The sequence below is a fragment of the Motacilla alba genome, chromosome 5 (genome assembly GCF_015832195.1).
Source record: "Motacilla alba alba isolate MOTALB_02 chromosome 5, Motacilla_alba_V1.0_pri, whole genome shotgun sequence".
NCBI classification, from domain to species: domain Eukaryota; kingdom Metazoa; phylum Chordata; class Aves; order Passeriformes; family Motacillidae; genus Motacilla; species Motacilla alba.
This window is the reverse complement of record NC_052020.1, coordinates 11,130,465-11,143,051: the sequence shown is the minus strand read 5'-3', so window position 1 is coordinate 11,143,051 and position 12,587 is coordinate 11,130,465. Positions and strand designations below refer to the sequence as shown.

General features: G+C 46.4%; 3 protein-coding genes and 2 non-coding genes across 9 annotated transcripts in view; all 5 read right to left on the bottom strand.

The window, feature by feature from the left end:
- Nucleotides 1–3,435, bottom strand: part of TRIM66 (tripartite motif containing 66) — a 47,685-nt gene extending 44,250 nt beyond the window's left edge. The window contains exons 1-2 of one of the 2 annotated variants that reach the window (XM_038138940.1): nucleotides 2,621–3,435; nucleotides 2,264–2,451 (exon numbers count right to left, since the gene is read on the bottom strand). In XM_038138940.1, coding sequence (XP_037994868.1) covers nucleotides 2,264–2,429 — 166 coding nt within the window. In that variant the 5' untranslated portion in view covers nucleotides 2,430–2,451; nucleotides 2,621–3,435. The other variant, XM_038138939.1, reaches the window with a different exon arrangement.
- A 2,227-nt stretch (nucleotides 3,436–5,662) lies between these two features.
- On the bottom strand, nucleotides 5,663–8,318 carry RPL27A (ribosomal protein L27a). Its single transcript, XM_038139676.1, has 5 exons — nucleotides 8,237–8,318; nucleotides 7,896–7,959; nucleotides 7,392–7,467; nucleotides 6,520–6,694; nucleotides 5,663–5,853 (listed from the first exon to the last, which is right to left on the bottom strand). The coding sequence occupies exons 1-5, from the start codon at nucleotides 8,237–8,239 to the stop codon at nucleotides 5,725–5,727; spliced, it is 447 nt and encodes a 148-aa protein (XP_037995604.1). The 5' UTR covers nucleotides 8,240–8,318; the 3' UTR covers nucleotides 5,663–5,724.
- Nucleotides 6,079–6,209, bottom strand: LOC119702237. The gene has a single exon (XR_005257297.1). It is a non-coding gene; the product is annotated as a small nucleolar RNA SNORA3/SNORA45 family (small nucleolar RNA).
- On the bottom strand, nucleotides 6,994–7,125 carry LOC119702236. Its single transcript, XR_005257296.1, has one exon. It is a non-coding gene; the product is annotated as a small nucleolar RNA SNORA3/SNORA45 family (small nucleolar RNA).
- Nucleotides 8,319–9,921: 1,603 nt separating the features above from the next.
- DENND2B (DENN domain containing 2B) overlaps nucleotides 9,922–12,587 on the bottom strand; it is a 152,651-nt gene continuing 149,985 nt past the window's right edge. For all 4 annotated transcript variants that reach the window (XM_038139669.1, XM_038139668.1, XM_038139670.1 and 1 more), the window contains 3 exons: nucleotides 11,538–11,777; nucleotides 11,229–11,315; nucleotides 9,922–10,806 (listed from right to left, as the gene is read on the bottom strand). In XM_038139669.1, coding sequence (XP_037995597.1) covers nucleotides 10,772–10,806; nucleotides 11,229–11,315; nucleotides 11,538–11,777 — 362 coding nt within the window. In that variant the 3' untranslated portion in view covers nucleotides 9,922–10,771. The remainder of the gene's footprint in view (nucleotides 10,807–11,228; nucleotides 11,316–11,537; nucleotides 11,778–12,587) is intronic.

The following is a 12,587-nucleotide window of genomic DNA, read 5'->3' as shown; positions in this document are numbered from 1 at the left end:
CAATTTCTCACAAATTCTGGTGGCTATGCAGCTTTTCCATAGGAGCTCTGGCTGCTACCTCAGGGCTTTTATTCATGAGTCACCTCAAACACACACAGGAATAAAAGTTCCAACGCCAGCCCCCATCAAATGTCAGGACCACTTACTCCCAGCTTCTCAGCAACTTCAGTAACAACAAACAAAAACCAGCAAACTAGAAAAGAGTTTTATGTTAGCAATATTAGCAGAGCACTACCTGTACTAAAGCATACAGAAACCTGCACATTCAAATACTCTTTTTGTGACAAACACCAGAATAATTAGCAAATACATTCTTTTTTCCATCCTTACATCTTTCTTGAGAAATTAATAGCGAGTAAGGAACTAATTTTTCTTACAGACAATATTTTACATTTACTCAGCCACCATGGTTTAGCACTTGCACTTACCCTTTACCACTGGCACCTGCATGTGATCAAACTTAAAGATGACACTGGAAACTGGAATTGTACTGCCCATAACTCAGCAATCAGTGCAGATAAGCAACATTTAACATCATGCCATTAGAAGAGTTCCCAAATTTATCCTGCCTGACCTGTGGTGGCTGCAGTTTCAGTCATTGGCTTAATTAAGAGACACAGGTGTTTTGGTTTTGCTGCTCTCCTTGCTCATAGATTAACTGAGTCTCTGCACCTGGTGTCTCACTTCATTTACTGGGTCATCACTGTTCATTATTTCTTTTCTCTGGTCTTGCTCTTTCCCGCAGAAGTTCCCTATCTACAGAAGAATGAAGAAGTAAACAGAGAAACTTCAGGAATACAGAAATAAACTAGCATTTATTCCATTTTGCTATAGACAAACAATTCCTGATCCACCTTAAAGAAATACCCAATATTTTAACAACCCATGAGAACCTGTGGCTGCACTTCATCCAAGATCAGCAAGTGGTAGAAATTCACTTTTCCACTTGGTGAACAGAAAGAAGGAGGAGAGAAATGGCTGAGATGTCAAATGAGGATACAGAAAAATTAATGGAGGGCTTTTTTCAACAGTATTTTATTACAGAGAGGTCCCTCAGACTTTAGGCCTACTACGACTGAGCATTAAAATTTTTAAGGAGACATTACTTGCAACAATTGCCTTGTTCTTTTTCTCTCCTTCTCATACATTCACATATTTTTCTGTCTGTACCCTACACATGAACAGCCTTTTTCCTTTGCCTTTTCCTTTAGGTTTTGTGTTTTGCCAGCCTTCCAACAGCGACCTCTGAACACTGATTCCATTTGTTCTCAAACCCAAACTAGTCTGGTTTCTGTCAGCTCATCAGTTCTGATCACCCTCACCTCAGGAAAGGTGTCCTCTCTTCCTACATGTTCCTAAAATGTGCTACAGAAGAGACAAGAAATGATGCCTCCTACTCAAATGAAGTTCAAAGCCTGTGAGAATGCAAGTTATCTACATGCCTTTGCTCATCTTATAAATTAGGAATGAGTCTGGAATGCTTCCCCACAGCAATTAAAACACTTTCAGTTAAAATTACTATATTTGCCATCGAGGTTTTATTCAAAAAAAAAAAGTTACACGTCTTCTGCTAACATCATGACCGAGGACTGTAGAAATAACTCCAAGATTCCAAAAAGCACAGCCAAGAAATGCTTCTTGTCCTCACTTGTTTACTCAGACTGCTGAGTTACAGACACAAGGGTTAAGGTAGAGAGAAACACCACTCAAAATAAGCTAAGAGTTTCAGTGCACCAGAATACACATAACAACTATTGTAATAACAATCATTATTACCTCTGTTAGAAACAAAAGAACTGGGTGGTTTTGTGTTGTTGCTGGGGAGGCACCGAAGGAGGGGGTGAAGGAAGAACAAAACTATCACCACAACCAGTAGCACAGAAATGTCCAGCATGTCAAAAAGACAGCAAAAAAAATTTGCTCCGGAAGTTTTCTTGTAGCATTTATTCATTTATTAAGCTAAGAAAATCAAATATTCATCATGTCAGCTTGGTAAGTGAAACATTCAGCCCATTCTGAAAGAAAATGTTAAAATGCTGCCTGACTATGTCATTTCTCTTCAAAACACTGCTGTTGGATGAAACACATAACAAAGGTAGCTTGTTCCCAATCCACTCTCTGCTCACAAAAATCTTTACTCTCCTAGTTTATCACTTTAAAGTAGTGCTGTAGAGGAATAGGCTTCAAAAAGTGCTTCTCAGTCCATCTCTTTTCATAATACTACATCGCAAAAGAGCAGAAGCCAGAGGTTTTTAAACATTACCTTCATAGAGAACTTCATACTCAGTGGGAACACAGCTGTATCCTTGGATCAAAGCTGGAAGGCATTCCTTACAGAAGGAGTGGAGGCAGGGGAGCATTCTGGGCTCCCTCCTCCGCAGCTCCCATTTGCACACCAAACAATTCCACAACAGATCCAGGGTCTCCATTCCTGCTGGCTGAAGTCTGGCCCTGAAAACACGGAGAGTGACAAAATGGCTCATGGCAAGCCCTGCACTTCACAAAACCCCCCATCACTCAAGTGCAAACCAGAGGGCAACGCGAGATGCACGATCAAATAAACATTCACGCAGCCCCTGTGGAAAAAAAAAAAAGTTCCTTGTAGCTGAAAATCACATACCTGCTTTACAGAGGAGAATATCTTTGCAGATTGTTGTGCAGGAAAGCGTGGTTTAAGGTTTACAAACCAAGATCCCACTATCTCTCTAGTATTTGCAACTTCTGTAAAAACTGAACTAATCTGTTCTATCGATCTACTTACAAAGCTGAATTGTCACACGCTGTACATTTCCTGCTAGAAGCACTGAAACTGTGCAACTAAAATGATGAGATTCTCTGGCTGCTTTTACAATTTCACTCAAATATTTTACAGTTTTCATGTAAAGAAAATGGTACCCACAAGTCCATCATTTCAGCGATGCACTTAGAAAGCTGCTTTGAAAAATGTACAGCATCTTCTGACAATCTTCTTTATAGAAAAAGCACTTTGCACTAATCAAATTTTAGCTATCAGGACGACCACAGATCAGATTATAGACCAAACCTGAGCTTCCCAGTGTTCCTCCCACCAGCCTAAGCTCCCCAAGGTCAACTGAGAGTTTTGCAGTTCATGTTTCATCCTCAGCTCTGAGATTGTCAGGAATGTTGATCAGATACAGACTGCAAAGGGCAACTCCTGCAAGTTTTATCAGAAGAGAAAAAGCAGATAAAGCCTCATTTCCCCTGCAGCCACTCTTCCAGCTGATCCAGCCTCCTGGGACCAGTGTCCCATGGAGCTGCTGATGGCCCTGGCATGGTGGCCCTGCTACCAGCAGGATGGAATTGAAGCTACAGGTATTAGCTTCAATCTCCAGATTTCTCCAGCACAGAAGAGCAGCAGCTCTAATCTTAGGGCTATATCTTCTCCTGAGGGATTCTATCTTCTGGTAGATTCTAGTGGAAATGGTTAGTAAGCAGATCTAGGTTTGGGTTTTTATTTTGAAATTAACAACCAGTGTTTTGGTTTTTTTAAGCATTGTATCCTGAAGTCTTCAGTATTTAAAATATTTTAGAAGAAAAATGGACCCTATGTTAAAGTCTGCATCCTATTTCACTCCCAAGACCCATTCAACTAGGTAGATACCCACCAACTTGACTGAAAAATTCCTCAGATAAATTCAAAACTACCACTAAAACTTCAGATTCCAATTCCAAAACCAGAGGGCCCTTTGGAGATGAGCTGTGCCAGCTGCACCTGTGGTTGATTAAACATTTTATCAGTGCCTATCACACAAGCTCACTTTTTACAGTGCATCTTCATCTACCATCTATCAGGGGCAAATGTCACCGAAGCAGCACAGCCTCCCAGCTCACTTCATCTCTGTCATTTCTTGCAGCTCCTGTTGCTAAGAAGACAAAGTCGCACCTACAAAAACATGTAATGTCTGCAGTAGGAAGCTGAGGTCTGAAACTACCACAATGTTGACACAGAGAAACCACAGCCCAAAGCATCCATGCAGAGAGAACCAGGGCAAACAAAGCCCGGTACTGAAATGCTCTGTCACCTTACAAGCCAAAGCTGGGGCTGGACGAGCAGAAGCAGGTTACTGAAAATTTCAATTTATGCCTTTTGAACAACATGCAAAACTGAGTAGAAGTTTTTTGGTAGGAAGGGGAAGAGTAAGAGTGAAAAAAACGTTTAGTTCTGAGGCAGGTATGCACAGCAAATCAGGCAGCTGGAGAAGGTTGATAAATATGAGCTACAAGAAGGCCCAGAAAGAGAATCCAGGGAATTACAGGCCTGACCTCGGTGAAGGTCATGGCACAGATCATCTTGAGCACCATCAAGCGGCACTTGTGCAACAGCCAGGGCATCAGAGCCAGTCAGTGCGGGTGCATGGAAGGCAGGTCCTGCCTGACCCCATCTCCTCCTCTGACAAGGTGACCCACTTGGGGGATGGGGAAAAGGCTGCACCTGTCTGTCTGTCTGTCTGTCTGGACTGCAGGAAAGCTTTGGACACCATTTCCCACACACTCTCCTGGAGAAACTGGCTGCCCATGGCCTGGAGGGGTGCACTGGTGACTGGATAAAGAACTGGCTGGATGGCTGGGGCCAGAGGGTGATGGATGGAGCTACATCCAGCATCACAGATTAGGAAACAGCAGTCCCAGCAGCCAGCGAGACACAGCTCCCCAACTCCTCTGGATTTTGGAACAAACTGCCCATTCATGTCACAGCTATTCACAAGCAGCAGGACCACTGGCTAAAATGAACTATTTTATAACTGGAATGCACATCAACCTCACCCTAAAAGCCCTCTGAATTTAATTGCCCAACACTAGGTGAGAAGGTGATTAACTAGGATTCTATCATACACATACGTACTAGAAGGTCATGTGCATCAACTTCAGCAGCGAGCATAAAGCCAGAGACAGTGTTTAGAGGCTCCTGGTCTGACACTCGAGAACCAGCTCACTGCCCTTAGTCATTAGTTATTTTTTCCATTAAATCCTGCTTTGGCACGCAGGGCCAAGCCTTGCAGACACCAGCAGTCCTACTTTGATGTCACAACCAAGCAAGGATCGTTTCTGGTAGTCGTTTTAAACCCAACACATCAGCACTGCACACAGAGCAGCTCTAGAGCTGTGCCATTGTTTGCCAGCTGTAAGGAAGGTTGAGCAGAGCTGGCATCAACTCTGTCCCACAGGTGGGAACAGCAGGAATTGCATACCCAGCCTGGGCAGGGCAGAGACTGCAAATGTCAATTTACAGTTACTGGTACACTGCTGTCACTTGGCATTGCTTTCTCCACACTCCTGCTGTTCCATTCCCACAGGCCCAGGCACCATCCCCACAAATTTCCCCTGGATGTCATTTCAGTGCTCAAGAATCCCCATCAAAATCACATCAAGTCCTCTTTTACAGACAGCTGTGGAAAGGATCATGAACAAAAGAGCAGCACAAACACAGAACTCAATTTTGCCACCCTATGAAGACAAAACAATGAGGTACATGGCAGTGCCTCACACTGGTGAGGCACACGGCAGGTACTGAACGCTGCAGTCAGGCAACTTCGAAGCAAAGTGCAAAGCAGTCAAACCACTGATCAAATATTGTGCAGGTAAGATTAAGTGTGAACTGTGTCTGGAGAAGTCAGGAAAGAAAAATCAGAACAACCCAAACTTCTGTAAACCAGCTCATTTTATGCATTGTTTATTCAAAAAATTTGAATAAAACAAAAACTTTTATGCCACAAGCACACAGGCACCACCAACTTCTTTGATCTTCTCCTCTGCTCTTCTACTGAAGAACTTGGCTTTCACAATGACAGGCTGCTTGGGCAGCTTCCCCTTGCCCAGCACTTTGTAGTAGCCCTAGAAGGATTTAAAAAAGAAGTTCAGTGTTTGTAATCAGCTCGCAGGCTCCTACACTCAGGCCTGCTAGCACACACCGTTAAAAACTGAACCATGATCACCACGACCTTATCCAGTCAATTCATTACACTGAAAGGACAATCATGGCATGAAGACCATTAACAAAACAGCTGCTGAAGTCACCCGAGGTGAGAAGTGGGCCCTAAGCGGCCAGCACAGGCAGAGCAGTGTCCCTGATTCGGTGGCTGGCTGAGACACAGGACATCAGAGCCAGTGAATATGGATCAGATGTTTCTGTCCGAGAGCTATAGCACACCAAGACAACCAGCATGTGGAGATGTGACTCTAGTCTCGAGGGTCACATGGTGTGAGACTGGCTTGGTTCCTTCAGGAACATTTCAAACTAGCCATCTTTCACCACCTACCCAAAGGAGGGCAGTGCCCGGCCACAAACACGCACCAGCAGGAGAAAAAGTTCTTACAGTGAAAAAAGTAACATCTGAAGTGCTCCTGGAACTACTCACAGCCCAGGGATCTGTCTGGTGAACCTCCGGGCACAGAAGCACTGGAGCCTGAGTGCAGCTGAGCCCTTCCCCAGTGGGACAGGAGCACTTGGGCTCCCCTGGGAGGGCAGCAGCGCAGGGCTCGGGGCCAGCAGGAACTCACCGAGCGCACGACGTCGATGACCGGGGCCAGGCCGGCCTCGTTCTTGGCGTAGTTGAGCCTGGTCTGCTCGCTGACCAGCGTCCACAGCTTGTCCAAGTTGACAGTGGGACAGAACTTCTGGTTCCTCTTCAAGTGATAGTGCCTCATGCCCACCTTCCCAAAGTAACCAGGGTGACTGTGGGACAAACACATTCCGCATTAGACCCCATTTCTAACTCATCCTGAACAAGCAGAACTCTAAAGTAACACTGCAACAAGCATCTTACAAAATCAGTGTCCAGAATGTCACATTATGCCTTTTTCATATTAATGTGTAGAATTTAGGTGCAATAATGATCAGTATCCAAACCAAGAACAATCACATTCTCTCTAAGTGTTCGTCCTCCCTACAATTCTCACCTCAATCCCCCTCCCCGCTGAGGCTGTATTCCCAGGGATGCAGGGAGGGCTGTGCTGCCTGGGAAGTTCTGGCACTGCTGTCACTAACCCGGTGACTGACTGAGCCAGGCAGGGCACAGCCAGTGAATAGAGATTAGTGCTTGCTGTCCGAGGACTCCAGCACACCAGGACCACGGGCAGGGCCAGGCGTGACTCTATAGTCTCGGGAACCACAACGCCCCTCACCTTGACCTGCTGCAGCCAACAGCATTTCACAACACGCCCCGAATTCGCTGTGTGTGCACTCCTAAGCAGGGACCACACTGTAACAGTAACTGTAACAAGTCTGGCCAGCTTTACCTAATGCTACACTTCCCATTAAAGGAAAAAACACACAGGATTGCAGCAAACTTTGCTTATTCATATATAAAAGTCAGTTGCTGCTACTTCAGGAGCATGCATGTTGGTAGTAGATATTTAAAACGTTAGCTTACTATTTATCAAAGTTAATCCTGTGATGGTGCAAACCACCGGCATTACCACGTCCTCCAGGATGCTTCCTGTGTTTGCCTGAGAAGAAAAATTTTGAGCTTGTTACACTGATATTACACATAACACTTAAGAGATACTTTTAATGTCAACCTAAACTAACTAAACTGATTATTTTATCTTGTGATGTGACAAGGCTGGAATGGATTGAGTTGAAAGGGAGACTGCAGTGCCGTGGAAGTTTAAGATATCGCAGAGCCCGTAGTGATGGGCTGAGCAGTGCTGGTTATAAACCCAGGGAGTCTGAAACGCGCAGGACATGATCACCCATCACCGCGGCAGCTGCCCCCGCACGCTCAGCACCGCTCGATATTCCCACGGTGCCGGCGGGAATAGCCCCATTTTTATGGATCAGGGAAGAGCAGCATCATCTACCCTCGGCGCCCGGGAAGCCCCGGCGGGGCCGCGCCGCCAGGCCCCGGCGCACCCGCGGCCGCCTCTCCACTCACCCACGCGGCCGTGGCCGTGGCTGACGTGTCCTCTCAGCTTCCGGGTCTTCCTTAGCCTGGAAGGCTGCGGGGAAGGGGGACAGCGGCCGTCAGCGAGCGCCACGACAGCCCCGCGCCCGCCCCGGGGCCCGCGCGGCCGGGCGCCATGGCGGACCGGCCTCCCCGCACCGCTCCCGCCCGCCGCGGGCGCGGAGCCGCGCCTCCCCACCACCCTCCGCTAGTCCGCAGTCCCGCCGCGGGAGCGAGGGGCGGCGGCCGCGGGGCCCCGATCCGATCCCGTCCCATTCCATCCCATCCTATCCCATCCCATCCCAGCCCATCCCGGGGCACGCAGCTCCCACCATCTTGCCGGCGTGCGCGAGGGAGAGAAAGGGCGCGGCTCTCGCGAGAGCTGGCAAAGGCGCGGGGGGCGGGGCCGAGATCTCGCGAGGCTTCGCTGAGGCGGGAGCGGCGGGCGGAGCTCTGAGGGGCTGGGTCCCGCCCTCAGGCGGGCGCCGCTCCCGTCCGATCCTGTCCGCTCCCGGCTCGGGAAAGCGGCGCTCTGAACAGAAATTAGCAATATTTGCAAGTTTGGTCGCTTTATTAAACATCCATAATAGTGGGAAAATGAACACTACGTCCTTAAACACAATTACTTGCCACACCGGAGTGTGAATTCCTGGAGCGTTACTGTTTTTTAAGCTTGGTTTCTAGGGTTGGTTTTTTTTTTTTTACTTTACCAATTTTAAACACAGGCCTCAGCACTGCATTTATTTTTCTGGTGCATTTACAATGTTCCATGCTGAGGAACACCATTAGTTTTAACAACTAATTTAGTAGGGAAAATAATGCATTCCTTGGTTTTTGTTCATCTGATCCCTTCAAGCACAGACCTCCAGATAACACGAGGACTGTGTTTTACACAGCTGTAGTCTGAGGATCAAAAAGGCACCCAAAGATTTTTTGGGCCATGATCTCACCTTGTCCAGCGGTATCCTCTGGATATTATAAAAATGGGAACACGTTGACAGATAACACAAGGTTTAAAAGCTTTCTCCTTTAATTTTTAAAGTGCAAATGGAGCAAAACAGCTTTGGCACAGGAGATGGGTTTTACAGCACAACATTCTTGTACATTGGCATTCTGTGGCTTTGTCTTGCCTTTGCAGCAATTCCACAGCATGTCCTGATACAGTTTTATCCACCATCTTCTGAAGAGGAATCACGTATTTCCCCCTACATTTACTAGCAGCTGTTGTTTATAAAAAGGCCAGAAGCCACTTGTACTAGGACGTTACTTGTCCCACTCTCAAGAATTACATCGAGCAATCATTCTGGACCTTGGAGCATATCACAGAGTAAAACTAATGGAAGTTACCAGTTGTGGTGACATTTCCTCTGTAGCAAAAGCACCTGGTATTTTACAGACACTTCCCTTACACTTAGGAAGCTTTTGTGGATTTTGGAGTGTGAGGGAGATAACTGAAGAAGGAAAGGACTTCACCTTCTCAGTGAATAGCCCCTCGAATTTGCTCTATGAGGCTGATAGCAAACCAGAACCACTGTCAGGTTAGGAACTGCGCAAGCCTCAAAGCCCATCCAACTGCAGCAGTCACGCTGACAATGACAAAACCCAGAGCGTGGTGGAATTCCTTTAAAGGTAAGAGGCTTCAGCTAATTTTCATTGTCTGTCAGACCTGCAACATATTGAAGCATTTTATATATTTTTTAATATTCTTCAGACTACGGGAAAACTTACAGAACCTCAACAGGAGTTCTGTTTCTACATCAAGGAAGAATGTGACACTTGAGCACCACGCACAGCACAAAGCCAATTGAAAATAGCATAGGTCAGGAGCAGTGTCTGTGATACAAAGATAAAATAATTCGCTGTTAACCCATGGAAAAATGTTTTAACAGATGCTTCTGTTAGGATAAAATTTTTTAAAAAGGGGTATAAAATGCCTTGTCATAGGTCTGGTGAAAAACACTGAAGAAACCCCAAACTACATGTTGTGAAACAGCAAACCTACCAAAAGACAGGTTCGTAATAGCCACTTTACATTTTAATTACAAATTCATTTAAAAATCACAGGCGAGTTGCTGTGTTTGTACCTGCTCCACGTGAGGAAGTGCAGAGGTTTGCAATGAATATGAACAAACAGGTCTATTTACAGAGTTTATTAGGATCCATACATACATACTCTAGGAAAGGCTGTACTGTACCTACTGGCTGCAGCTTGCATGTCAGAGCGCTGACATCCCCCCAGGCTTAGCATCTTAGTGCAGAGTGCGTTATAAGGAGTTTACTGACCAGAGTTCAAACCAAGTGGAGGTTCTGCAATGTGAACCAAGTACCTTATTATCAAGTTACTTTGTTATTTCTCCTTTAAAATCAGTTCGAAGGAAACAGACAGACAGACAGACAGACAGACAAGCGCCTGTGCCGCACGAGAGCGGCCCCGTGCGTACAACCTCTCCCACGTACCCGAGCTCATTCACCCCGCAGTGTTCAGGCACCAAACACCCCTTGAAGTCAGTGGTTCTGCTGAGACAGTCAGCTGCACATAATCAGCTACTCGTTTTTGCACCAAGCATAACTCAACTCATACTAAAGAAAAAAAACAAGCACCTGGTATTCTCAGGAATATACAAATATTTACCACAGTTTTCTCGCTCATTACAAAATCAGTTACAAAAGCTTACAGCACATTATGTACAAACTCTGCCCAAAAACACGGAGGAGCCCTCACGAGGCACACTGACACAGCATCCACGGATCATCGCCTGGAGCTGCCTCAGCTCGCTCCGCTCTCCTCCCGCTCCGCACTCCAACGCCGCAGGTGTCTCGCACAGTGCCATAAATAGGTTTTGGGTTGGTGTTTCAGCAGGAAGGAGCTAGTTCTTCTTGTGAAGGAACTTCATTTTGTTACCTGAAGGAAGCACACCGTCAGTCTCCAGCAGACAGCACAAGTCAATCCAAAGTGACAGCAAATGGGTCTAACTTTTACTCGGCACCAGCAGGGAGAGCTGAGTTACAGAACACCGACTGCTCCAACCCCTTCCTGTTCTACTCCTCCATTATGGTTTGGCTCCCCCATCCCCAAGTGAAAATGAAAGTGTTAGCAAGGGCCATCATTAAATCTGGTTTTATCACCTTTTACTATGTTTTCATTGTTTTCTTTTTTGTAGTTCCTACCACGCTGAAACTGCTTGACTACCTCATTTCACCTCAGGTACGGCTTTTTCAAATTAAAAACAAAAAAAAAAAAAACAAAAAAAACCCCCCACCACAACCAAAACCCACCATCACCATGAACATTCATTTCAGAATACTTGTAAAGATTTTCCTCACCGAGGCCTCGCAGGAACTTGTTTACTCCACTTTGTTCTGTGTCCGGGAGCTCTTCCAAATACTGTTCCACCCTCTGCTCGAAGAGCCCTGCGGCAGACGGGGACAGGCATGGAGTGAGCGCGTCCCGCTGATCCGCGCACCGCCCCGGCAGCCTCCGCTCACAGCGACCTTCCGGTTAACCGGGCAGGATTTGCGGGATGCGTTTCCGCTTTCCCGGTGAGCGCGGGGGGATGGAAGCACGCTGCCGCAATCCGCGGGGCCCGAGCTGAACAGCGAAACCCGCACCGCAGGGGAGACACCCACCCGTACCTTTAGCCCTGCATTTCCTCAGCTCTCTGTCCTGGATGAAGCCAGCGAACATTTGGGATTCCATGAAAACTTCCAAGAAGCGGCGGATACTCTTGGAGGCCACAGATTTACGGAAAGCCTCCCTTTGGAAGGCACGCTCTCCTTTTTCATTCTGGGTTAGGAACAGGGAATAATGGCCAACTGTCTCCACAAAGAATCGGATAAAAACCTCAGACACTAATCCATTCAGGGTGTTACATTCTGCAAAATAAGGCAGCAATAAGACACCACAATCAGCTGCTACCAGGGCTGTCAGCATTATCCCCGCAGGGCCAGGCTGTGCATCTCCCGTTCCCTGATGCCGCGCTAACAACTGGCAGGAGTGGCAGCGGCTCCCTGCACACCTGGATGCACATGGAGAGGGTGCCAGTGTGTAGAATTGGTGTTCCGTGACCAAGAGTCAGCGAGAATTACAAATCCTCAGCAAACAGCTCAGCAAGTTAAACATTTGATGGGTGTTTCATCAAAACCAAAACTCCTGTTTCCACTCTGGAGCAAATTCTCTTCAAAAACTTCTGAATGACTCAGCATTGAAATATTTCTCCCTGAGGATAATAAGTCTGTACCAAAAACTGATCAAAAAGGGTCTGTTGAAGAATTTGGGTTTTCATAGTTTCTGAGATGTTTAAACAGTCTTATATATGTAATACATATGACTAGAAATAAATTCCAAAAATGGAATAAGGGCCTGCTTCATACCTTTTAACCACAGGCATCTCAATTCACCCTGGGCTGTTTTTATCACTGCTGAAGAGAAATATGAACCTTCAGAGACAACCCAACCTGCCTTGGACTAAAATTCTTTTCTGGTGGTACCTGCTGCTTCTCTCCCCTGAATATACCGAGTGCCAAGAGCAACTCCAAACTCAGACACACCCCTAAACCTGGGGAATTATCTGGATTGAGTTAGGGCCAAGTTAACCGCAAACCTCTGTTTGAGCAAAGGTTCAGAGGGACCCAGGGGAGTCCTTGTCATTTACAAAGAAATAAAAATATACCACAGGTGAGGTA

What these genes read in the sequence shown, in the direction of transcription:
- RPL27A (XM_038139676.1), bottom strand. An exon ending in AGGATTAACTTTGATAAATA is followed by an intron (nt 6,695 to 7,391) that starts GTAAGCTAACGT and finishes TTTGTCCCACAG; the next exon opens with TCACCCTGGTTACTTTGGGA. An exon ending in TCATCGACGTCGTGCGCTCG is followed by an intron (nt 5,854 to 6,519) that starts GTGAGTTCCTGC and finishes AAATCCTTCTAG; the next exon opens with GGCTACTACAAAGTGCTGGG.